Source organism: Eleutherodactylus coqui, chromosome 4 (genome assembly GCF_035609145.1).
Source record: "Eleutherodactylus coqui strain aEleCoq1 chromosome 4, aEleCoq1.hap1, whole genome shotgun sequence".
NCBI lineage: Eukaryota > Metazoa > Chordata > Amphibia > Anura > Eleutherodactylidae > Eleutherodactylus > Eleutherodactylus coqui.
In genome coordinates, this window is record NC_089840.1 from 9,841,548 (window position 1) to 9,867,149 (window position 25,602).

General features: G+C 45.9%; 1 protein-coding gene across 8 annotated transcripts in view; it reads right to left on the reverse strand.

Annotated features, from left to right (window-relative positions):
* Positions 1-25,602, reverse strand: part of TIAM1 (TIAM Rac1 associated GEF 1) — a 285,262-nt gene that overhangs the window by 41,003 nt on the left and 218,657 nt on the right. For all 8 annotated transcript variants that reach the window (XM_066599058.1, XM_066599055.1, XM_066599062.1 and 5 more), the window contains 2 exons: positions 20,617-20,706; positions 6,984-7,196 (listed from right to left, as the gene is read on the reverse strand). In XM_066599058.1, coding sequence (XP_066455155.1) covers positions 6,984-7,196; positions 20,617-20,706 — 303 coding nt within the window. The remainder of the gene's footprint in view (positions 1-6,983; positions 7,197-20,616; positions 20,707-25,602) is intronic.

Here is a 25,602-nt window from a genome sequence, read left to right on the forward strand (position 1 = left end):
GCCGAGCCGAAGCAAGGAAGATGCGGCCGCGAGGAACAGCTGACATTCCCCGCCCGCGCCGGATAGGTAAATACTTTAAATTCCTATTTTAGGTCTCCCGCGGATCCGGACGGCTTCCATAGGCTTCAATAGAAGCCCGCGGGAGCCGTCCCCGCGGGAGACCCGCACGAAAATGGAGCATGGTCCGGATTTTTCCATGCTCCATTTTTTTTTAAATCCCTTTTATTGACGATCCGCGGGTATTTATCTACCCGCGGGTGGTCAATGCATCCCTATGGGATGCGGATCCGCATGCGGGAGATCCGCTGCGGATCTTAAATCATATTTTGCCCGTGGACATGAGCCCTTAATGTTAAAATTTGCATTGCACAAAAATTGCAAAAGCCCAAACGCTGGTGGGTAGAAGCCCTCAGAGTTAAAGGAACCATCCCAAGGTACCAACTTATCATCGGCGAGGGTCCAACTGCTGGGACCACCAATACAAACAGAGCTCTCATGTCCTTACGCATGAATGGAGCGGTGGCCGAGCGTTCGCACTGAAGCTTCATTCAACTTTACGAGACCGTGACAGAGAAGCCGAGTAGAGCGCTCAGCAGTCTCCGGGGGACCCACAAAGACGGGTGGGGCAGCAGGTCAACAGCTGCTTCATCAAGGAGGACGTGAGACCCCAGTTCTCATGATGACCAGGGATCCGTCGCTGATCCGATAAATCACATTCTGTGGATGGGGGAGGAGTTGATATACTGGGACAGCCCCTTTAAAGGATACAATTCTGCACCACTAGAGGGAGCTTTAGTACACACTGTTGAGCTCCATGTATAACAATATACAGTAAACTAAGCGCCCTCTAGTGGTGGCAGAATTTTATCATTTAAAGGACGGTTCCGAGTTTTGATTTTATATAGTTTTGCCTAGGTGCCGAAAACTGTATGAAATCAAATACTCACCATGGCATCTGACGTCACTTGGTCGGTAGGTCTGACGTCCCATAAATTCGTCACGTGGGCTTCCAGATGACATCCATACTGCAGCTATCAAATTTCTTCTTTTAATCATCATATGCAACGCCCCCCCCCCCCCCAATGTGTGGGGTACTCAAAACCCCTTTAGAAGGTGCTGCGCCCAGATGGGATCCTCTGCTCATATGCTCTATTAGGGCGTGTGAACCCAATAGTTAATCCCAAGCGGTGAGCTAATTGCTTGGCCCACTGCGTCATAGGAAACAGAAGTGGCCTACTTGGCTTCAATGAGAGCTGAAGAGGCCATTATACGTCCGCAGCCGAAGCCGCTGTCCGAGCTGGAAGTGAAATATCTGGCTTCAGCTCCCACTGATTTCAATGGGCGTCAGGCCAGCTATAGCGCTTCCACTGCCGCCCCCTATGATGACGTCCAGCCCTGCAGCACTGACAGTGGGATGAGAGATCAGCTCATCGCTGGGGTTTCCAGGCAGCGAGTCCACAGCGATTAACCATCGGTGACCTATTCGGAGGATTGGTCATCGATTGTTTTCTGCTTGGAACACCCCTTTAATGACACCCGTGGTAAACAAATTCATGTGGAGAATTCGGTCTGAATAACGGAGGGGTCGGAGGTATATTACTTGCCATTCGTCCGAACTGCCAACTATCCGCTATTATTAGGGGCCACCAGAGAGTAATGAGGAGGGCAGTACCTACAGCCGCCAAGTATCCACTAGTATCATCAGAGGGCACCAGAGAGTAATGAGGAGGGCAGTACCTACAGCCGCCAAGTATCCACTAGTATCATCAGAGGGCACCAGAGAGTAATGAGGAGGGCACTACCTACAGCCGCCAACTATCCACTAGTATCATCAGAGGGCACCAGAGAGTAATGAGGAGGGCACTACCTACAGCCACCAACTATCCACTAGTATCATCAGAGGGCACCAGAGAGTAATGAGGAGGGCAGTACCTACAGCCACCAACTATCCACTAGTATCATCAGGGGGCACCAGAGAGTAATAAGGAGGGCACTACCTACAGCCACCAACTATCCACTAGTATCATCAGGGGGCACCAGAGAGTAATGAGGAGAGCAGTACCTACAGCCACCAACTATCCACTAGTATCATCAGAGGGCACCAGAGAGTAATGAGGAGGGCAGTACCTACAGCCACCAACTATCCACTAGTATCATCAGAGGGCACCAGAGAGTAATAAGGAGGGCACTACCTACAGCCGCCAAGTATCCACTAGTATCATTTGATGGCACCAGAGAGTAATGAGGAGAGCAGTACCTACAGCCGCCAACTATCTACTATTGGCATCAGGGGGCACCAGAGAGTAATGAGGGGTGCACTACCTATAGCTGCCAACTATCTACAAGCATTATCTGGTGGCACCAGAGGGTAATGAGGAGTGCACTACCTACAGCCACTAAATATCTACCAGCATCATAAGGGGGCACCAAAGAGTAATGAGGACTGCACTACCTACAGCCACCAACTATATACTATCATCAGGGGGCACCACAGAGTAATGAGGGGTGCACTACCTACAGCCGCCAATTATCTACTAGCATCATCAGGGGGCACCAGAGAGTAATGAGGGGTGCACTACCTACAGCCGCCAACTATCTACTATTGTCATCAGGGGGCACCAGAGAGTAATGAGGACTGCACTACCTACAGCCGCCAATTATCTACTAGCATCATCAAGGGGCACCAGAGAGTAATGAGGGGTGCACTGCCTACAGCCACCAACTATCTACTATCATCAGGGGGCACCAGAGAGTAATGAGGGGTGCACTGCCTACAGCCACCAACTATCTACTAGTACCATCCGGGGGCACCAGAGAGTAATGAGGAGAGCACTACCTACAGCCGCCAACTATCTACTAGTATCATCAGGGGGCACCAGAGAGTAATGAGGAGAGCAGTACATACAGCCACGGTCTACCTGAGCAGAGGTTGGTTCCGTATACCCGCTATCTTGCTACAAGCGAATATCTAACTGTTTTGAAAACCCAACCTGAAGTCAGTCTGCTGGCATCATTAGAAGATAGCAGGATGGCGAGCAGCGGTTCTCTTGCTGCCTGGCAGTGCTTAGGGTTTTGGGTTCTGACCAAGGCGCCATCTGTGAGGAGTTTTCATGTTCTTCAGTGTTCTTCTGGATGCTCCAGTTTCCTCCCACAGTCCAAAATCATGCTGGCAACTTAGCCGCTTCTTCCACTACTGTTTTTCTCCCCCCAGTAGCTGCGTATTATCAGACTGCGAGCTCCGCGCTCACTTCCTGCTGCTTATAGTGAATACTTTGCGGTCGATAATGAATTGCGGCAATTACTTGGTGTTGCTTTGATAACCGAGAGAGACTTCTGAACTATCGATGAGCTATCCTTGAGCAGATCATGGATAAGCTGATTGATGGCGTTCACCGGGCCGCTGTTAGTAGTAGACAGCTCCGTATGCATAGCAGTGGCCAGGGTTGATACTGCCGGCCCTCTCCCTATTTAATTCAATGTCAGTTGTGCCTACAATACCAACATGGACCACTGCAATGATCACGGAGTGGCCGACTTCTGGTTCCGAACACACTGATAGCGGGCCACCCCCACCTATCAACTGAGGATAGGCCATCAGTAGTTCAGAAGGGCCCATTCACACAGGCGTATGCAGCTCTGGTCTGTAAAATAGGCCCCATTTTCGCTGTGTGCGCGCGTTACATGCGTTTTGCTGTGTGCATTTTTTTTGCATCCACGTGGCATCCATTTTTCAAGAGCGCACAAAAATAACAAAAATAAAAACCGCAAAAAGGCCAAAGTGATGTCAGTTTTGTCACAAACCACAGAAAACGTATTCGGTCAATAAAAAAGGCGCAACAACGGATCGAATACGGACAGAAAACGATGCCCATGTGACGGGCCCTCGGGGGATGTTCACACGTAGCAGATTTTGCTGTGGATCTGCACCAAAACCCCACACTGCCCCGGGGGCAGATTTTGGCCTTTTCTCATACGGCTCCGCAGCCAATTTCAACCTTTCAATTAGAGGGGAGAAGTTGGAAGTTGAAAAGCAAACAAGCCCCGGGCCTATTAATTCAGGGAGGGGCAGTCGTGGTCTTTGAGGCCCCAGCTTCTATATAAGTACTAGTCAGTGACTAACTAGACAGACTAGCCATTCAGAGATCTGGGAAATTGGAGGACAGCCCCTGTGGGAGCCATTGTGGCGGTTATATAATATGACACAATGTAACGAAGAAGAAAGCGCATTGCAAAAAAAAAAGGTTTCTATGGGTCAGGAGGATAGTGTTCCTCCTTGAGGAGAGCGCTACATGAGCATAGGGAGACTTATGGGCCATGCAATGCTCCCTGGGAAAAGGGTTTGCAAAAGGATAAGCCAATGTCCAACCTTCTAACAGCCCTTAGAACCAGAGTCTCTCCGGCATCTACAGGCGGGTGTTTCGGGGTTCTCGCCCCTCTTCAGCGGCTGGGTGGAGAGGCCGGTGAGGTCCTCTGTAGAAGTACTGTTTCTCCTTGTGGAGAGTACCAGGAGGGTGTAGGGAGACTTACAGGCCACACAATGCTCTCTGGGAAAAAGGTATGCAAATAAGGGATAGAAGAATGCTGATAAAAACACACGACTTGGGATTAGATATTTTTAGGTCGGGGGCAATTTTTTTCAGTCGTCTTTCCATTAAAAGGAACGCTCATGCAGATAATACGGAGCTTTAAATAAGCGCCCGCCGCCGCTGCTTTAGTGACGCCCTCGTAACCATTTCGCCCTGTAGGAACACGAGGTAACTATAGAAACATTTTAATTCTCAGTATATTTAATAGGGATAAATCAACATAACAAGTCAATCAGTGCCTCCCCCTCCCCGCATAAACAAGCCGCGCTCGCCCTGCGCTCCACGCGCACGCTGAATGCTTCCCAGTCAAGTGGATGGAATGTTATTGTGCCGTCTCTAAGGAAACAGGAGATTTATTCACTGTAGCGAGTGATAAGGGAACCCATTATTCGCTGTACGCCGCAGCGCCGGGCACTACTCACGCCGGCGCTTACAGACGCACCGCATCCGGGAAGCACTGGGCATCAGATACCGTATTGATTCGGTCCCAGTTTAATGTTTTGCGGGGGAAGGGGGTGTCTGTGCTCAAGTAAGGCCAAAGTAAGCCGTCACTTTATGGAATTATGCAGCATTTGCCACGATTTACTATAGTCAGAGGATTCTTATATTGCAATAGCATACACACAGCTCCATAAAATACGAACACCTTGTAGACAAACAGAAAGCAATATTGACAGCTAACTTGCTCCCTCTAGTGGAACAGGGTGGAATTACATAAAAAAAGTTTTTAAAAGGGTTTTCAACATATATTTATAATCTGAGGCTTTATGTGGATGTCCACGGGTGGATTTAGCTCCTGTCAGTAGTCCCAGTAAACCCCTTTAGACATGGTGGCTCAGTGGTTAGCACTGCGGTCCTAGGTTCAAATCCTACCAAAAGACAACATCTGCACGGAGTCCGTATGTTCGCACCATATTTGCATGGTTTTCCTCCCACACTCCAAAAATATGCTAATATGTGAATTTAAAAAGCTTGAGCCCCAATGGGAACAGAACCCATAATATTAAGTGGTGTAAAGAGCTGTGGCATACATATGTGCTATATAAAGAAAGGGGAGAGTTTTTTTTTTAATTCTTTAGTTTTCGGTCACATTTTATAAATTAAAAAAATCCTGAATTCCTGCGGTTCTCAGACGGACCGTAAAGTCTGATAATATTCTGACATTTCCTGTGATATAGAGGAAAGCGCTGGAATACGTTGGCGCTATACAGATAAAGGATATTATTATTATTAACTTCTCAGCAGTCATCTCATCATCAAACGCAGTATTATACTGAGAGGCGGCACACACTATATATATATAAAACAGTATTCAACATTCACTATAGGTGATGTCACAGCACACCTCCTCCCCTCCCTGTTGACAGGTTATAGAGCCTGCACACAACACTCTCCTGTCCATTATATCCATGGCCCATGAGGCTGCTGTAAAGCATATCTCACAATTCTGTTGAAGGCATTTCAGGCAAGATGGCCGCCCCCACAGTAATGTACAGGAAATGGAACAAAGATATTTGCAGTTAGAAAATAAAAACAGAATAGAAAAAAACGTTTTACTTTCTGGTTTTAAATGAGCAAAAAAAATAGGTGATATTCCCATAAAATACAAAAATTTTCCCTAAACACGGAAATAAAGATGAAGATGAAGAAGCATCCAGCTCACAATCTGCATGTAGTTGTAACATGAAAGGTGACTCAGTACTAATAAATAGCATAAACAGTAATGCAGAATCATGGATGTCCTCTAGGGGGCGACAAAGTGCTATCCTGTTGAAAGGGGTTTTCGGGCATGTGACAGGGCTACTGAGATCAGTCATGCGAGCAATAAACATGACATCAATGCTTTGAGTTTAAATGGTGGCCAGACCAAGGGGACCTCATGGAGGGACTGTAACTAATTTTTTACCTACCTGGGACGAGTTTTTCTAAGTGTCATAAAACCCCTTAAAGGGGTTGTCCACTCAAGCTACTGATGGCCTACCCCAGAGTAGGCTATCAGTAGTTGATTGCAAAAGGTCTGCCACCCTGGACCCCCACTAATCAGCCTGACAGGTGAGTTCATGCACCAAGATGATTTTTGCAGGAAGCAGACAGCTCCGTTCCCACTGCTGTGGCCAGACTTGGTACTACACACAAAGATCCTACTGACTTTAATTGGAATTTTAGGTGTAATACCAAGCCTTGCCACTGCGTAGTGTTTTCTGCACAACTCACCTCAGTGCATGAGCGCAACGGCCCAGCTAACAGCTGACTGGCGGGGTTTCTAGGCGGCAGACCCCAACCAATCTACTGTTGATAGTCTCCCCTAAGGACAAGTCATCAACAATTTAGGACTGGACAGCATTTTTAAATGTCTACTGTACAGGAACTGGAGGAGGGGATCAGAGTAGAACTTACCTCGACTATTGCTGAAGAGACTGTAGTCATTGCCGTCCGATTCTGACCGGCGAGGAGGCATCCCCATCAGTGACTGCGTCTCATCCAGATCAGGGCAGGTGCGGACAGTAAGGCACAATAATGGTTTGGCCAGAACATGTTTAAGCATGGCGGCGTTCAGATCCCGGGCCGTGGCAGAGTTAATCTCCATCACTTCATCTCCTATTTTGAGACCTGAAATAGAAAAATGTTACTGTTAGCGGAGTTGAGCTGCAATACCAAACGTAACCCACAGGCAAGAGTGGTGCCGTTTCTCAAAAAATAAATAAAGCTGATTTTTCGTCAAATATGAAGTCATCACAACGACGAAAGAGTGCAAGTTGGGGCGGATCGGTCAATTTATTTTACTCACTTTTACATTTTTCTTTAGTCCCCACAGGGGGCTTGAACTTGCGATTGCACTGAATTATACCCTACTCTGACCGGAAATCTAACAAGACAGGCAACAAGCACGTCATGATAGGCAATCATTAATAGCAGAAGGCCCCAAGCTGCCATGACAACCAGAAGGGGGCAGGGCCATTCAGGACCCCAAATGCTGAACAGAGCATGTAAATAGCTTAAAATGCCACAAAATCGGGAGTTATCTGGAATCAGGGGTGCTGCAGGTTAATCCGGGGTGCTACAGCTCCCCCTCCATCCCCCCACAGTGAGGAGGAGACTGAATGGAGCGCTGGTAACACAAGTGCACAAGTGCGCCAATCACTTTCAATGGGTCAGCAGATCTAGCTGAGTGGCACCCGACGCATGTTCGCCCATCACTCCATTAATTCTGACATCACGGCGGGGTGAAGTGACCCCCGCAGTAACAGGCAGAGCAGGACACGGGAGTCCTGTTATGGAGATCGTCGGGGGTCTCAGGGGTAAGACCACCCCACCAATCAGCAGGTTATTCCTTCTCCCCTGTATCTTCTGTGGAGAGCAGAGAACTTCCAATCTGGGTACAACCCCATTAACTCAGAACTCGCCAGTAAGATAAGAACATGAAGGGTTTCCCACCGCAGACGACCCCTTTTATGAATGTATCTCTGCTAATAAGTGTCTGTCATCATTTTCTGCTATTTTTAGCACATCTCATTTTGGGTCCCATCAGAAGAGTCTGTAAATGTGCGTCTCTCCTACCAGAAGCTTCTCTCTGATCTTATTGTATTTTCTTTGGCAAAGTCTCAAGTAATTTCGATTTATGATAATGAGAACGGAAGAATCTCAAGCAGACTTGTCTGATTCACACCCTGCTAACAATGGGGCAGATGGAAAGAGCCAAGAGATAGTCTTCTGTTACGCTTGCCGTCCGGGATGGAATATGATTGGATCCCATCAGTGGCTGGAAATAGATGTGTGCAGCCCGAATAACGACCATCTCCAGCCCAGCAGCCGATGCGTCCTCATGGAATCGTGGGTCAATAAAATATGCAGAAACCAATAAGTAGTTTGTACATACCGTACATTACTTATCCTGTACTGACCATGAGTTACATCCTGTATTATACTCCAGAGCTGCACGCACTATTCTGCTGGTGGAGTCACTGTATACATACATTACTTATCCTGTACTGATCCTGAGTTACATCCTGTATTATACTGCAGAGCTGCACTCACTATTCTGCTGGTGGAGTCACTGTGTACATACATTACTTATCCTGTACTGCTCCTCAGTTATATCATGTATTATACTGCAGAGCTGCACTCACTATTCTGCTGGTGGAGTCACTGTGTACATACATTACTTATCCTGTACTGGTCCTCAGTTATATCCTGTATTATACCCCAGAGCTGCACTCACTATTCTGCTGGTGGAGTCACTGTATACATACATTACTTATCCTGTACTGATCCTGAGTTACATCCTGTATTATACTGCAGAGCTGCACTCACTATTCTGCTGGTGGAGTCACTGTGTACATACATTACTTATCCTGTACTGATCCGGAGTTACATCCTGTATTATACTCCAGAGCTGCACTCACTATTCTGCTGGTGGAGTCACTGTGTACATACATTACTTATCCTGTACTGCTCCTGAGTTACATCCTGTATTATACTGCAGAGCTGCACTCACTATTCTGCTGGTGGAGTCACTGTGTACATACATTACTTATCCTGTACTGATCCTCAGTTATATCGTGCATTTTACCCCAGAGCTGCACTCACTATTCTGCTGGTGGAGTCACTGTGTACATACATTACTTATCCTGTACTGATCCTGAGTTACATCCTGTATTATACTCCAGAGCTGTACTCACTATTCTGCTGGTGGAGTCACTGTGTACATACATTACTTATCCTGTACTGATCCTCAGTTATATCCTGTATTATACCCCAGAGCTGCACTCACTATTCTGCTGGTGGAGTCACTGTGTACGTACATTACTTATCCTGTACTGATCCTCAGTTATATCATGTATTATACCCCAGAGCTGCACTCACTATTCTGCTGGTGGAGTCACTGTGTACATACATTACTTATCCTGTACTGATCCTCAGTTATATCGTGCATTTTACCCCAGAGCTGCACTCACTATTCGGCTGGTGGAGTCACTGTGTTCATTACTTATCCTGTACTGATCCTGAGTTACATCCTGTATTATACTCCAGAGCTGTACTCACTATTCTGCTGGTGGAGTCACTGTGTACATACATTACTTATCCTGTACTGATCCTCAGTTATATCCTGTATTATACCCCAGAGCTGCACTCACTATTCTGCTGGTGGAGTCACTGTGTACATACATTACTTATCCTGTACTGCTCCTGAGTTACATCCTGTATTATACTGCAGAGCTGCACTCACTATTCTGCTGGTGGAGTCACTGTGTACATACATTACTTATCCTGTACTGCTCCTCAGTTATATCATGTATTATACTGCAGAGCTGCACTCACTATTCTGCTGGTGGAGTCACTGTGTACATACATTACTTATCCTGTACTGGTCCTCAGTTATATCCTGTATTATACCCCAGAGCTGCACTCACTATTCTGCTGGTGGAGTCACTGTGTACATACATTACTTATCCTGTACTGCTCCTGAGTTACATCCTGTATTATACTGCAGAGCTGCACTCACTATTCTGCTGGTGGAGTCACTGTGTACATACATTACTTATCCTGTACTGCTCCTGAGTTACATCCTGTATTATACTGCAGAGCTGCACTCACTATTCTGCTGGTGGAGTCACTGTGTACGTACATTACTTATCCTGTACTGATCCTCAGTTATATCATGTATTATAACCCCAGAGCTGCACTCACTATTCTGCTGGTGGAGTCACTGTGTACATACATTACTTATCCTGTACTGATCCTCAGTTATATCATGTATTATAACCCCAGAGCTGCACTCACTATTCTGCTGGTGGAGTCACTGTGTACATACATTACTTATCCTGTACTGATCCTCAGTTATATCGTGTATTTTACCCCAGAGCTGCACTCACTATTCGGCTGGTGGAGTCACTGTGTTCATTACTTATCCTGTACTGATCCTGAGTTACATCCTGTATTATACCCCAGAGCTGCACTCACTATTCTGCTGGTGGAGTCACTGTGTACGTACATTACTTATCCTGTACTGATCCTCAGTTATATCATGTATTATAACCCCAGAGCTGCACTCACTATTCTGCTGGAGGAGTCACTGTGTACATACATTACTTATCCTGTACTGATCCTCAGTTATATACTGTATTATACCCCAGAGCTGCACTCACTATTCTGCTGGTGGAGTCACTGTATACATACATTACTCATCCTGAACTGCTCCTGGGTTACATCCTGTATTGCTCCTGGGTTACATCCTGTTTTATACTCCAGAGCTGCACTCACTATTCTGCTGCTGGAGTCACTGTGTACATACATTACTAATCCTGTACGGTTCCTGGGTTACATCCTATATTATACCCCAGAGCTGCACTCACTATTCTGCTGGTGAAGTCACTGTGTACAAACATTACTTATCCTGTACGGTTCCTGGGTTACATCCTGTATTATACCCCAGAGCTGCACTCACCATTCTGCTGGTGAAGTCCCTGTGTACAAACATTACTTATCCTGTACAGCTCCTGGGTTACATCCTGTATTATACCATAGAGCTGCACTCACCATTCTGCTAGTGAAGTCCCTGTGTACATGCATTACCTGTCCTGTACTGCTCCTAAGTTACATTCTGTATTATACTACAGAGCTGCACTCACTATTCTGCTGGTGGAGTCACTGTGTACATACATTACTTATCCTGTACTGATCCTGAGTTACAGCCTGTATTATATTCCAGAGCTGCACTCACTATTCTGCTGACGGAGTCACTGTGTACATACATTACTTATCCTGTACTGACCCTGAGTTACATCCCGTATTATACTGCAGAGCTGCACTCACTATTCTGCTAGTGGAGTCACTGTATACATACATTACTCATCCTGAACTGCTCCTGGGTTACATCCTGTATTGCTCCTGGGTTACATCCTGTTTTATACTCCAGAGCTGCCCTCACTATTCTGCTGGTGGAGTCACTGTGTACATATATTACTTATCCTGTACTAATCATGAGTTACATCCAGTATTCTACTCCAGAGCTGCACTCACTATTCGGTTGGTGGAGTCACTGTGTACATACATTACTTATCCTGTACTGCTCCTGAGTTACATCCTGTATTATACTCCAGAGCTGCACTCACTATTCTGCTGGTAGAGTCACTGTATACAGTATATACACATTACTTATCCTGTACAGATCCTGAGTTACATCCTGTATTATACTGCAGAGCTGCACTCACTATTCTGCTGGTGGAGTCACTGTGTACATACATTACTTATCCTGTACTGCTCCTGGGTTACATCCTGTATTGCTCCTGGGTTACATCCTGTTTTATACTCCAGAGCTGCACTCACTATTCTGCTGGTGGAGTCACTGTGTACATACATTACTTATCCTGTACTGATCCTGAGTTACATCCAGTATTCTACTCCAGAGCTGCACTCACTATTCGGCTGGTGGAGTCACTGTGTTCATACATTACTTATCCTGTAATGATCCCGAGTTACATCCTGTATTATACTCCAGAGCTGCACTCACTATTCTGCTGGTGGAGTCACTGTGTACATACATTACTTATCCTGTACTGACCATGAGTTACATCCTGTATTATACTCCAGAGCTGTACTCACTATTCTGCTGGTGGAGTCACTGTGTACATACATTACTTATCCTGTACTGATCCTGGGTTACATCCTGTATTATACTCCAGAGCTGCACTCACTATTCTGCTGGTGGAGTCACTGTGTACATGCATTACTTATCCTGTACTGCTCCTGAGTTACATCCTGTATTATATTCCAGAACTGCACTCACTATTCTGCTGGTGGAGTCCCTGTGTATATATATTACTCATCCTGCACTGACCCTGAGTTACATCCTGTATTATACCCCAGAGCTGCACTCACTATTCTGCTGGTGGAGTCACTGTGTACATACATTATTTATCCTGTACTGATCCTGAGTTACATCCTGTATTATACTCCAGAGCTGCACTCACTATTCTGCTGGTGGAGTCACTGTATACGGTATATACATTACTTATCCTGTACAGATCCTGAGTTACATCCTGTATTATACTGCAGAGCTGCACTCACTATTCTGCTGGTGGAGTCACTGTGTACATACATTACTTATCCTGTACTGATCCTGGGTTACATCCTGTATTATACTCCAGAGCTGCACTCACTATTCTGCTGGTGGAGTCACTGTGTTCATACATTACTTATCCTGTACTGATCCTGGAGTTACATCCTGTATTATACTCCAGAGCTGCACTCACTATTCTGCTGGTGGAGTCACTGTGTACATGCATTACTTATCCTGTACTGCTCCTGAGTTACATCCTGTATTATACTCCAGAGCTGCACTCACTATTCTGCTGGTAGAGTCACTGTATACAGTATATACATTACTTATCCTGTACAGATCCTGAGTTACATCCTGTATTATACTGCAGAGCTGCACTCACTATTCTGCTGGTGGAGTCACTGTGTACATACATTACTTATCCTGTACTGCTCCTGGGTTACATCCTGTATTGCTCCTGGCTTACATCCTGTTTTATACTCCAGAGCTGCACTCACTATTCTGCTGGTGGAGTCACTGTGTACATACATTACTTATCCTGTACGGCTCCTGGGTTACATCCTGTATTATACCCCAGAGCTGCACTCACTATTCTGCTGGTGAAGTCACTGTGTACAAACATTACTTATCCTGTACGGCTCCTGGGTTACATCCTGTATTATATCCCAGAACTGCACTCACCATTCTGCTGGTGAAGTCCCTGTGTACATACATTACCTGTCCTGTACTGCTCCTAAGTTACATCCTGTATTATACTACAGAGCTGCACTCACTATTCTGCTGGTGGAGTCACTGTGTACATACATTATTTATCCTGTACTGATCCTGAGTTACAGCCTGTATTATACCCCAGAGCTGTACTCACTATTCTGCTGGTGGAGTCACTGTGTACATACATTACTTATCCTGTACTGATCCTGAGTTACATCCAGTATTCTACTCCAGAGCTGCACTCACTATTCGGCTGGTGGAGTCACTGTGTTCATACATTACTTATCCTGTAATGATCCCGAGTTACATCCTGTATTATACTCCAGAGCTGCACTCACTATTCTGCTGGTGGAGTCACTGTATACAGTATATACATTACTTATCCTGTACAGATCCTGAGTTACATCCTGTATTATACTGCAGAGCTGCACTCACTATTCTGCTGGTGGAGTCACTGTGTACATACATTACTTATCCTGTACTGACCATGAGTTACATCCTGTATTATACTCCAGAGCTGTACTCACTATTCTGCTGGTGGAGTCACTGTGTACATACATTACTTATCCTGTACTGATCCTGGGTTACATCCTGTATTATACTCCAGAGCTGCACTCACTATTCTGCTGGTGGAGTCACTGTGTACATGCATTACTTATCCTGTACTGCTCCTGAGTTACATCCTGTATTATATTCCAGAACTGCACTCACTATTCTGCTGGTGGAGTCCCTGTGTATATATATTACTCATCCTGCACTGACCCTGAGTTACATCCTGTATTATACCCCAGAGCTGCACTCACTATTCTGCTGGTGGAGTCACTGTGTACATACATTATTTATCCTGTACTGATCCTGAGTTACATCCTGTATTATACTCCAGAGCTGCACTCACTATTCTGCTGGTGGAGTCACTGTATACGGTATATACATTACTTATCCTGTACAGATCCTGAGTTACATCCTGTATTATACTGCAGAGCTGCACTCACTATTCTGCTGGTGGAGTCACTGTGTACATACATTACTTATCCTGTACTGATCCTGGGTTACATCCTGTATTATACTCCAGAGCTGCACTCACTATTCTGCTGGTGGAGTCACTGTGTTCATACATTACTTATCCTGTACTGATCCTGGAGTTACATCCTGTATTATACTCCAGAGCTGCACTCACTATTCTGCTGGTGGAGTCACTGTGTACATGCATTACTTATCCTGTACTGCTCCTGAGTTACATCCTGTATTATACTCCAGAGCTGCACTCACTATTCTGCTGGTAGAGTCACTGTATACAGTATATACATTACTTATCCTGTACAGATCCTGAGTTACATCCTGTATTATACTGCAGAGCTGCACTCACTATTCTGCTGGTGGAGTCACTGTGTACATACATTACTTATCCTGTACTGCTCCTGGGTTACATCCTGTATTGCTCCTGGCTTACATCCTGTTTTATACTCCAGAGCTGCACTCACTATTCTGCTGGTGGAGTCACTGTGTACAAACATTACTTATCCTGTACGGCTCCTGGGTTACATCCTGTATTATATCCCAGAACTGCACTCACCATTCTGCTGGTGAAGTCCCTGTGTACATACATTACCTGTCCTGTACTGCTCCTAAGTTACATCCTGTATTATACTACAGAGCTGCACTCACTATTCTGCTGGTGGAGTCACTGTGTACATACATTATTTATCCTGTACTGATCCTGAGTTACAGCCTGTATTATACCCCAGAGCTGTACTCACTATTCTGCTGGTGGAGTCACTGTGTACATACATTACTTATCCTGTACTGACCCTGAGTTACATCCCGTATTATACTGCAGAGCTGCACTCACTATTCTGCTGGTGGAGTCACTGTATACAGTATATACATTACTTATCCTGTACAGATCCTGAGTTACATCCTGTATTATACTGCAGAGCTGCACTCACTATTCTGCTGGTGGAGTCACTGTGTACATACATTACTTATCCTGTACTGACCATGAGTTACATCCTGTATTATACTCCAGAGCTGTATTCACTATTCTGCTGGTGGAGTCACTGTGTTCATACATTACTTATCCTGTACTGATCCTGGAGTTACATCCTGTATTATACTCCAGAGCTGCACTCACTATTCTGCTGGTGGAGTCACTGTGTACATGCATTACTTATCCTGTACTGCTCCTGAGTTACATCCTGTATTATATTCCAGAACTGCACTCACTATTCTGCTGGTGGAGTCCCTGTGTATATATATTACTTATCCTGCACTGACCCTGAGTTACATCCTGTATTATACCCCAGAGCTGCACTCACTATTCTGCTGGTGGAGTCACTGTGTACATACATTATTTATCCTGTACTGATCCTGAGTTACATCCTGTATTATACTCCAGAGCTGCACTCACTATTCTGCTGGTGGAGTCACTGTATACGGTATATACATTACTTATCCTGTACAGATCCTGAGTTACATCCTGTATTATACTGCAGAGCTGCACTCACTATTCTGCTGGTGGAGTCACTGTGTACATACATTACTTATCCTGTACTGATCCTGGGTTACATCCTGTATTATACTCCAGAGCTGCACTCACTATTCTGCTGGTGGAGTCACTGTGTTCATACATTACTTATCCTGTACTGATCCTGGAGTTACATCCTGTATTATACTCCAGAGCTGCACTCACTATTCTGCTGGTGGAGTCACTGTGTACATGCATTACTTATCCTGTACTGCTCCTGAGTTACATCCTGTATTATACTCCAGAGCTGCACTCACTATTCTGCTGGTAGAGTCACTGTATACAGTATATACATTACTTATCCTGTACAGATCCTGAGTTACATCCTGTATTATACTGCAGAGCTGCACTCACTATTCTGCTGGTGGAGTCACTGTGTACATACATTACTTATCCTGTACTGCTCCTGGGTTACATCCTGTATTGCTCCTGGCTTACATCCTGTTTTATACTCCAGAGCTGCACTCACTATTCTGCTGGTGGAGTCACTGTGTACATACATTACTTATCCTGTACGGCTCCTGGGTTACATCCTGTATTATACCCCAGAGCTGCACTCACTATTCTGCTGGTGAAGTCACTGTGTACAAACATTACTTATCCTGTACGGCTCCTGGGTTACATCCTGTATTATATCCCAGAACTGCACTCACCATTCTGCTGGTGAAGTCCCTGTGTACATACATTACCTGTCCTGTACTGCTCCTAAGTTACATCCTGTATTATACTACAGAGCTGCACTCACTATTCTGCTGGTGGAGTCACTGTGTACATACATTATTTATCCTGTACTGATCCTGAGTTACAGCCTGTATTATACCCCAGAGCTGTACTCACTATTCTGCTGGTGGAGTCACTGTGTACATACATTACTTATCCTGTACTGATCCTGAGTTACATCCAGTATTCTACTCCAGAGCTGCACTCACTATTCGGCTGGTGGAGTCACTGTGTTCATACATTACTTATCCTGTAATGATCCCGAGTTACATCCTGTATTATACTCCAGAGCTGCACTCACTATTCTGCTGGTGGAGTCACTGTATACAGTATATACATTACTTATCCTGTACAGATCCTGAGTTACATCCTGTATTATACTGCAGAGCTGCACTCACTATTCTGCTGGTGGAGTCACTGTGTACATACATTACTTATCCTGTACTGACCATGAGTTACATCCTGTATTATACTCCAGAGCTGTACTCACTATTCTGCTGGTGGAGTCACTGTGTACATACATTACTTATCCTGTACTGATCCTGGGTTACATCCTGTATTATACTCCAGAGCTGCACTCACTATTCTGCTGGTGGAGTCACTGTGTACATGCATTACTTATCCTGTACTGCTCCTGAGTTACATCCTGTATTATATTCCAGAACTGCACTCACTATTCTGCTGGTGGAGTCCCTGTGTATATATATTACTCATCCTGCACTGACCCTGAGTTACATCCTGTATTATACCCCAGAGCTGCACTCACTATTCTGCTGGTGGAGTCACTGTGTACATACATTATTTATCCTGTACTGATCCTGAGTTACATCCTGTATTATACTCCAGAGCTGCACTCACTATTCTGCTGGTGGAGTCACTGTATACGGTATATACATTACTTATCCTGTACAGATCCTGAGTTACATCCTGTATTATACTGCAGAGCTGCACTCACTATTCTGCTGGTGGAGTCACTGTGTACATACATTACTTATCCTGTACTGATCCTGGGTTACATCCTGTATTATACTCCAGAGCTGCACTCACTATTCTGCTGGTGGAGTCACTGTGTTCATACATTACTTATCCTGTACTGATCCTGGAGTTACATCCTGTATTATACTCCAGAGCTGCACTCACTATTCTGCTGGTGGAGTCACTGTGTACATGCATTACTTATCCTGTACTGCTCCTGAGTTACATCCTGTATTATACTCCAGAGCTGCACTCACTATTCTGCTGGTAGAGTCACTGTATACAGTATATACATTACTTATCCTGTACAGATCCTGAGTTACATCCTGTATTATACTGCAGAGCTGCACTCACTATTCTGCTGGTGGAGTCACTGTGTACATACATTACTTATCCTGTACTGCTCCTGGGTTACATCCTGTATTGCTCCTGGCTTACATCCTGTTTTATACTCCAGAGCTGCACTCACTATTCTGCTGGTGGAGTCACTGTGTACAAACATTACTTATCCTGTACGGCTCCTGGGTTACATCCTGTATTATATCCCAGAACTGCACTCACCATTCTGCTGGTGAAGTCCCTGTGTACATACATTACCTGTCCTGTACTGCTCCTAAGTTACATCCTGTATTATACTACAGAGCTGCACTCACTATTCTGCTGGTGGAGTCACTGTGTACATACATTATTTATCCTGTACTGATCCTGAGTTACAGCCTGTATTATACCCCAGAGCTGTACTCACTATTCTGCTGGTGGAGTCACTGTGTACATACATTACTTATCCTGTACTGACCCTGAGTTACATCCCGTATTATACTGCAGAGCTGCACTCACTATTCTGCTGGTGGAGTCACTGTATACAGTATATACATTACTTATCCTGTACAGATCCTGAGTTACATCCTGTATTATACTGCAGAGCTGCACTCACTATTCTGCTGGTGGAGTCACTGTGTACATACATTACTTATCCTGTACTGACCATGAGTTACATCCTGTATTATACTCCAGAGCTGTATTCACTATTCTGCTGGTGGAGTCACTGTGTTCATACATTACTTATCCTGTACTGATCCTGGAGTTACATCCTGTATTATACTCCAGAGCTGCACTCACTATTCTGCTGGTGGAGTCACTGTGTACATGCATTACTTATCCTGTACTGCTCCTGAGTTACATCCTGTATTATATTCCAGAACTGCACTCACTATTCTGCTGGTGGAGTCCCTGTGTATATATATTACTTATCCTGCACTGACCCTGAGTTACATCCTGTATTATACCCCAGAGCTGCACTCACTATTCTGCTGGTGGAGTCACTGTGTACATACATTATTTATCCTGTACTGATCCTGAGTTACATCCTGTATTATACTCCAGAGCTGCACTCACTATTCTGCTGGTGGAGTCACTGTATACGGTATATACATTACTTATCCTGTACAGATCCTGAGTTACATCCTGTATTATACTCCAGAACTGCACTCACTATTCTGCTGGTGGAGTCACTGTGTACATACATTACTTATCCTGTACTGATCCTGAGTTACATCCTGTATTATACTCCAGAGCTGCACTCACTATCCTGCTGGTGGAGTCACTGTATACGGTATATACATTACTTATCCTGTACAGATCCTGAGTTACATCCTGTATTATACTGCAGAGCTGCACTCACTATTCTGCTGGTGGAGTCACTGTGTACATACATTACTTATCCTGTACTGATCCTGAGTTACATCCTGTATTATACCCCAGAGCTGCACTCACTATTCTGCTGGTGGAGTCACTGTGTACATACATTACTTATCCTGTACTGATCCTGAGTTACATTCTGTATTATACTCCAGAGCTGCACTCACTATTCTGCTGGTGGAGTCACTGTGTACATACATTACTTATCCTGCACTGACCCTGAGTTACATTCTGTATTATACTCCAGAGCTGTACTCACTATTCTGCTGGTGGAGTCACTGTGTACATACATTACTTATCCTGCACTGACCCTGAGTTACATCCTGTATTATACTCCAGAACTGCACTCACTATTCTGCTGGTGGAGTCACTGTGTACATACATTACTTATCCTGTACTGATCCTGAGTTACATCGTGTATTATACTGCAGAGCTGCACTCCCTATTCTGCTGGTGGAGTCACTGTGTACATACATTACATTACTTATCCTGTACAGATCCTGAGTTACATCCTGTATTATACTGCAGAGCTGCACTCACTATTCTGCTGGTGGAGTCACTGTGTACATACATTACTTATCCTGTACTGATCCTGAGTTACATCCTGTATTATACCCCAGAGCTGCACTCACTATTCTGCTGGTGGAGTCACTGTGTACATACATTACTTATCCTGCACTGACCCTGAGTTACATCCTGTATTATACTCCAGAGCTGTACTCACTATTCTGCTGGTGGAGTCACTGTGCACATACATTACTTATCCTGCACTGATCCTGAGTTACAGCCTGCATTATACCCCAGAGCTGCACTCACTATTCTGCTGGTGGAGTCACTGTATACGGTATATACATTACTTATCCTGTACTGATCCTGAGTTACATCCTGTATTATACCCCAGAGCTGCACTCACTATTCTGCTGGTGGAGTCACTGTGTACATACATCACTTATCCTGTACTGATCCTGAGTTACATCCTGTATTATACCCCAGAGCTGCACTCACTATTCTGCTGGTGGAGTCACTGTGTACATACATTACTTATCCTGTACTGACCCTGAGTTACATCCTGTATTATACTGCAGAGCTGCACTCACCATTCTGCTGGTGGAGTCACTATGTACATACATTACTTATCTACACAGTGACAATTCTTTTGTGGACAGCAAAAAACAGAGGAGTCGGGTGAGTATTTAGGTGACGCTCTGACCTTAGCGCCTCCCGCCCTAAGAGCCCCTCACCTTAGTTTATAGGATGTACAAGAAATGATAACGCGTAGTACTTGCATTTCCCTCCTAATATCCCCAGAAAGCACTGCCAACTTACAGCTCATCGGCACTTACCTTTCTTAATGGCCAAGCCGGACTCGCGGACATTATTAATGTACAGATGATGTCTGCCGCCTTCTTCCTCCACCGAGCAGAGAGAGAATCCTAAAGAGCAGAGACAGCAGTCAGATCCAATGCATGCAGATGCCCGGACGCAGCAAGTCGCCGGCTTCCAATACTTGTTAACTTACTAACCCCATCCAAGGGCCTCAGGTTCAGCTAACCACGAATCCCAACAATCCGTGCGTACTTCAGCGGAGGAGGGGGGGGGTGGGGGGGGTTTATAAAAGTATAGCAGTCACAAGGTGAAAAGTAACAATTCCTGCGCTGCTTAAGGCCTCCGGCACATGAGTTCTCCTTCAATGGAAGTGTTCAAGCAGAGGCTGGACAGACATCGGTCTGGGATGATTTAGTGATGCTGCACTGAGCAGGGGGTCGGACTCGATGACCCTGGAGGTCCCTTCTAACTCCACCATTCTATGATTCACATTCTGCATGCGGCTCTGCGCTCACCTGCGCTGTCAGCTTCTGTTCTGTACTGCGGATGGACCCAGCGGCTCTGCGCTCACCTGCGCTGTCAGCTTCTGTTCTGTACTGCGGATGGACCCAGCGGCTCTGCGCTCACCTGCGCTGTCAGCTTCTGTTCTGTACTGCGGATGGACCCAGCGGCTCTGCGCTCACCTGCGCTGTCAGCTTCTGTTCTGTACTGCGGATGGACCCAGCGGCTCTGCGCTGACCTGCGCTGTCAGCTTCTGTTCTGTACTGCGGATGGACCCAGCGGCTCTGCGCTCACCTGCGCTGTCAGCTTCTGTTCTGTACTGCGGATGGACCCAGCGGCTCTGCGCTCACCTGCGCTGTCAGCTTCTGTTCTGTACTGCGGATGGACCCAGCGGCTCTGCGCTCACCTGCGCTGTCAGCTTCTGTTCTGTACTGCGGATGGACCCAGCGGCTCTGCGCTCACCTGCGCTGTCAGCTTCTGTTCTGTACTGCGGATGGACCCAGCGGCTCTGCGCTCACCTGCGCTGTCAGCTTCTGTTCTGTACTGCGGATGGACCCAGCGGCTCTGCGCTCACCTGCGCTGTCAGCTTCTGTTCTGTACTGCGGATGGACCCCGCGGCTCGCCGTTGCACATGTGCAGTACAGAACTTCTTTTTACAAAATTTTTTTTTCCCTGCGCCTTTGCTAGGCGATGACACAGAATCCGCAATGTTTCTTGTGGATGGGCCACGGATTGGACGGCTTCCATTGACTTCCGCGAAGGTGAAGTGCAAGGAAGGACTTCACAGGGGGGACTTGGGTGCCACCAGGTCCCCCCTAATCCAGGTTTGCAGATTAGAAGTTGCTTCAGATATTAAGGATTTATAAAAGTAAGTCCTTTCCTGATCAAATTAGGCTTGAAAAAAGGGCTACCGATCCCCCGAAACGCGTTGCCAGGCACCCTATTATGGTTTATTTATAGGTTTTTGGTTTTTAATCTGCATGCCTGGTTTGGGGGGGGGGGGGGCCTGGTGGCACCCAAGTACCCCCTGTGAAGTCCTTCTTTTCACTTCACCAGGAATCCTTTCTTCTCATCTTGTGACTACTAGACTTTCTGCGATCGAGGTCGTCCGACTCCGGGTATTTCCATTGCCGCTCTCCCTGCTATACAACATCGGACAGGATTACGCGTCTGTGGCGAGTACTGAAGGCGAACTTGGACCATAGGTGTGGAGTCCTGTCAGCTGACGGTCCCACGACAAGCGGGTCTATACACTATATATACTTCTGTTCTATACTATTCTTTTTTCCTCCTTGTAGCCACTATCATAAGTTATAAACAGCAGAAGGATCGGACCTCGGGGACCTTCACCACCGCAGACAACGAGGGGCACTTAATCCCTGGACTAACAGAACCACGAACACGGAGGTGTGCCCTGACATTTTAGACAAGGTGATAATACCCTGGGAATGGTCGGCCATACTTCCGACAAGACAACGCTCCTCGTCACTAATCCAACGCTGTTTTGCATTGAGGACATGGATGTGCCACGATTGGACTGGTTGCACAGAGGCCCAACCTGAACCCTACTGGACATTTCTGGGATGAACTGGAACGTCGGGTCAGGAAATATGAACAGTGTCCATTCTCTTTGAAAGAACTCGCCAGACGTTTGCAGGATGAATGGAGGGAAATACCAGCTTAAGTGTATCAGAGGTTAGTTGAAAGTCACGGAGAGTATCCAATGTCATTAGGATCAAAGGAGCTCCAGTGAGTATTCACAAATAGAAATGAATACTCCTGCTGATTCCTGCTCAGGGGTCCAATTACTTTTGGTACAATAGTGAATTAAAAGAGGTATAGAGCCAATTATGCCAGAGTCTGGACCCCCCACCATGTTTAATTTAACCCTTTGCAATCCAATTTTGGATTCAGGATTTTCTAGGGGGCTTTCTCTTTCTTTAATTATACAATGGTGCCATCTGCTGGCTAGAGCCAGTACTGCGGTATGGGACATGCTGGAGAGGCTCCCGACAACAGAGCGGCCAGTAATATACAGTAAGAATACCCTGTCGGACGTCTTCTGACATCGGAGCTGTACAGCCTTCAATCAGAATGTCTTTAGATGTCAGACAGAGGTTTGGAAAGGGTTAATAACCTGTTTGGACAATTACAAAGCTTAAACAAAAGTTGCAAACTGTGATGAATTGGGATTAGAAGGTTGTGCAGGTTTTAATTCGGAGTCCACTTATTATGCACGCATCTATACAAGCCATCTAACAATGTGCCGCCTGCCGCAGTACTAAATGCGAGGATATACGTGCAAAGCTTGTAAAGTAATGTAGGAAAACCAGAGAGACCAGATGGACTTGATGAACCTCTAGATGTTCTGGCTTCAGTGAAGTTAGCAGCTGCTCCACAAGGTGGCAGTGGTGCGCTCTGTAACTCGCAGGTCACTGAAGATGCAGAACACGTTTTTTGCAAAGTAGTTTTTACACTTTTTTCAAAACCAGAAGTCTGTAATTAGCAGCGAATAAATTACATCTGTACTGAATGATCTTCATAGACTCTGAAGTAATTATCACTTGTATTGTCCTGCCTGTGTGCGGCCGCGCCCGTAATTTACACCACAGCCATTTATACCAGAAAGGATGAAACCGTCATTGGGGCACATCGAGCAACCTCTGTACACTAGTAACCGGGACTTTGTGCAGGTTTGTACGCTAAACCCTAACGCTTTGGAAAAGTGGGCGGGGCCTAGCATTAGGCGACATGGCGGTGCACAGCCCATCATTTGCTCTAAGCGTATATTCACACACGATTTTTCCACCTGATTTTCCGTCTCTTCCCCCCCCCCCCCCCCCCCCAAACACTCGACCGGAATTAGACAGAAATAAAGTATATTATGTTAAATGGTCTTATTCACATGTGATTTTTTTTAACGCCGTGGATCCTGGTTTGTTGTGATTGTCGGAAGAAATCACCCGCTCAAGTCTGGGAATGTGATTAAAAAGACTTGATTGCAATTGCAACCAATTTTTATTGCATGTAACCATGGGAACCATAAAAAGTGTGCAGAACCTTTAAATTACATCATTTGGTTCATCGGGGGGGGGGGGGGGTTGTCTTAAATCTGATGCAATTCTTTTCTGAGCCATTTTTATCCATTTTGCAAGAAAATCACATGAAAAAAGGTCCAATGTTTCAGGACTGCAAAAATCCCCCCGTGTGAATATACATTATAGCAGAAACCCTACAGCAGTGCAGAGCCAGCACAGGGGTCGGTCCGGCGCACCGAGGAGCGGCTATACGTGAGCAGTGTATTAAGATGGCCGCACCTCTTCACTGCCAGCTTACATATAGGGGTGTATGAAGAGCCGCTCACGGAGAACCTCACGGTCTTACACAGGCTGCACTCTCAGTCCATGTTAGAGCGGTGTACGGCGGCCATCGAGGATGGTAACATTCTTCTTTCCTGGGCCAAGAATCTGCTTATAGGGGTAAACGATCGCTCAGACAATCGTTCGGCCCAACCGGCCGGCACTACATCCCCGGTTCATACGGGAAGATCAGCGTGTATACTTTATCCCCACCGGCCGGCGCTACATCCCCGGTTCATACGGGAAGATCAGCGTGTATACCTTATCCCCACCGGCCGGCGCTACATCCCCGGTTCATACGGGAAGATCAGCGTGTATACTTTATCCCCGCCGGCTGGCGCTACATCCCCGGTTCATACGGGAGGATCAGTGTGTATACCTTATCCCCAGCGGCTGGCGCTACATCCCCGGTTCATACGGGAGGATCAGTGTGTATACCTTATCCCCGCCGGCCGGCGCTACATCCCCGGTTCATACAGAAAGATCAGGGTGTATACTTTATCCCCACCGGCCGGCGCTACATCCCCGGTTCATACAGCAAAATCAGTGTGTATGAGTCAACCAGCCAATGAACTGTTTGTAAGAAAGGACAAAACATCAGCCGACGATGGGCAAACGAGTGTTCAGAGGGAGACTCCGGCCCAATAATTGGCCCCTAAAAAAGGACCATAAGCCACATGTCTTCCTGGTAGCACTGCCTACACCCTAACATAGTGGAGTGAGTGCGGATTTCCCAAAAGGGATCAATCGCACCAAAATTCACATCAAAATCTGTGACAAATTCGGTGCCATTGGGGTGGCAGAGATCGCCTCTTCAAATTAAAGGGTTAAACCAGCTGCCGATCCGCGTCACAAACAGCGATAAAATCTGCATCAAATGGTTTGGATTTTCAGTTAATTTCTGGTGCGGATCCACACAAAAATCTATTATGTCTGAATGCGCCCTTAGGCCGGTGTCACATGGGCAATAAAATTGCGCGATGCGAGTGAGGGAAAACACAGAATTATAAGACCAATGGTTTTCAAGGGTTTTCTTCACATTTGCAATGTTTTTACTCATGTGATGGCATGTCCTATTTTAATTCTTTTTTTTAACCGATGTCTCGCTATGGAGTTTTCTTTTCTCGATTCACAACGTACGAT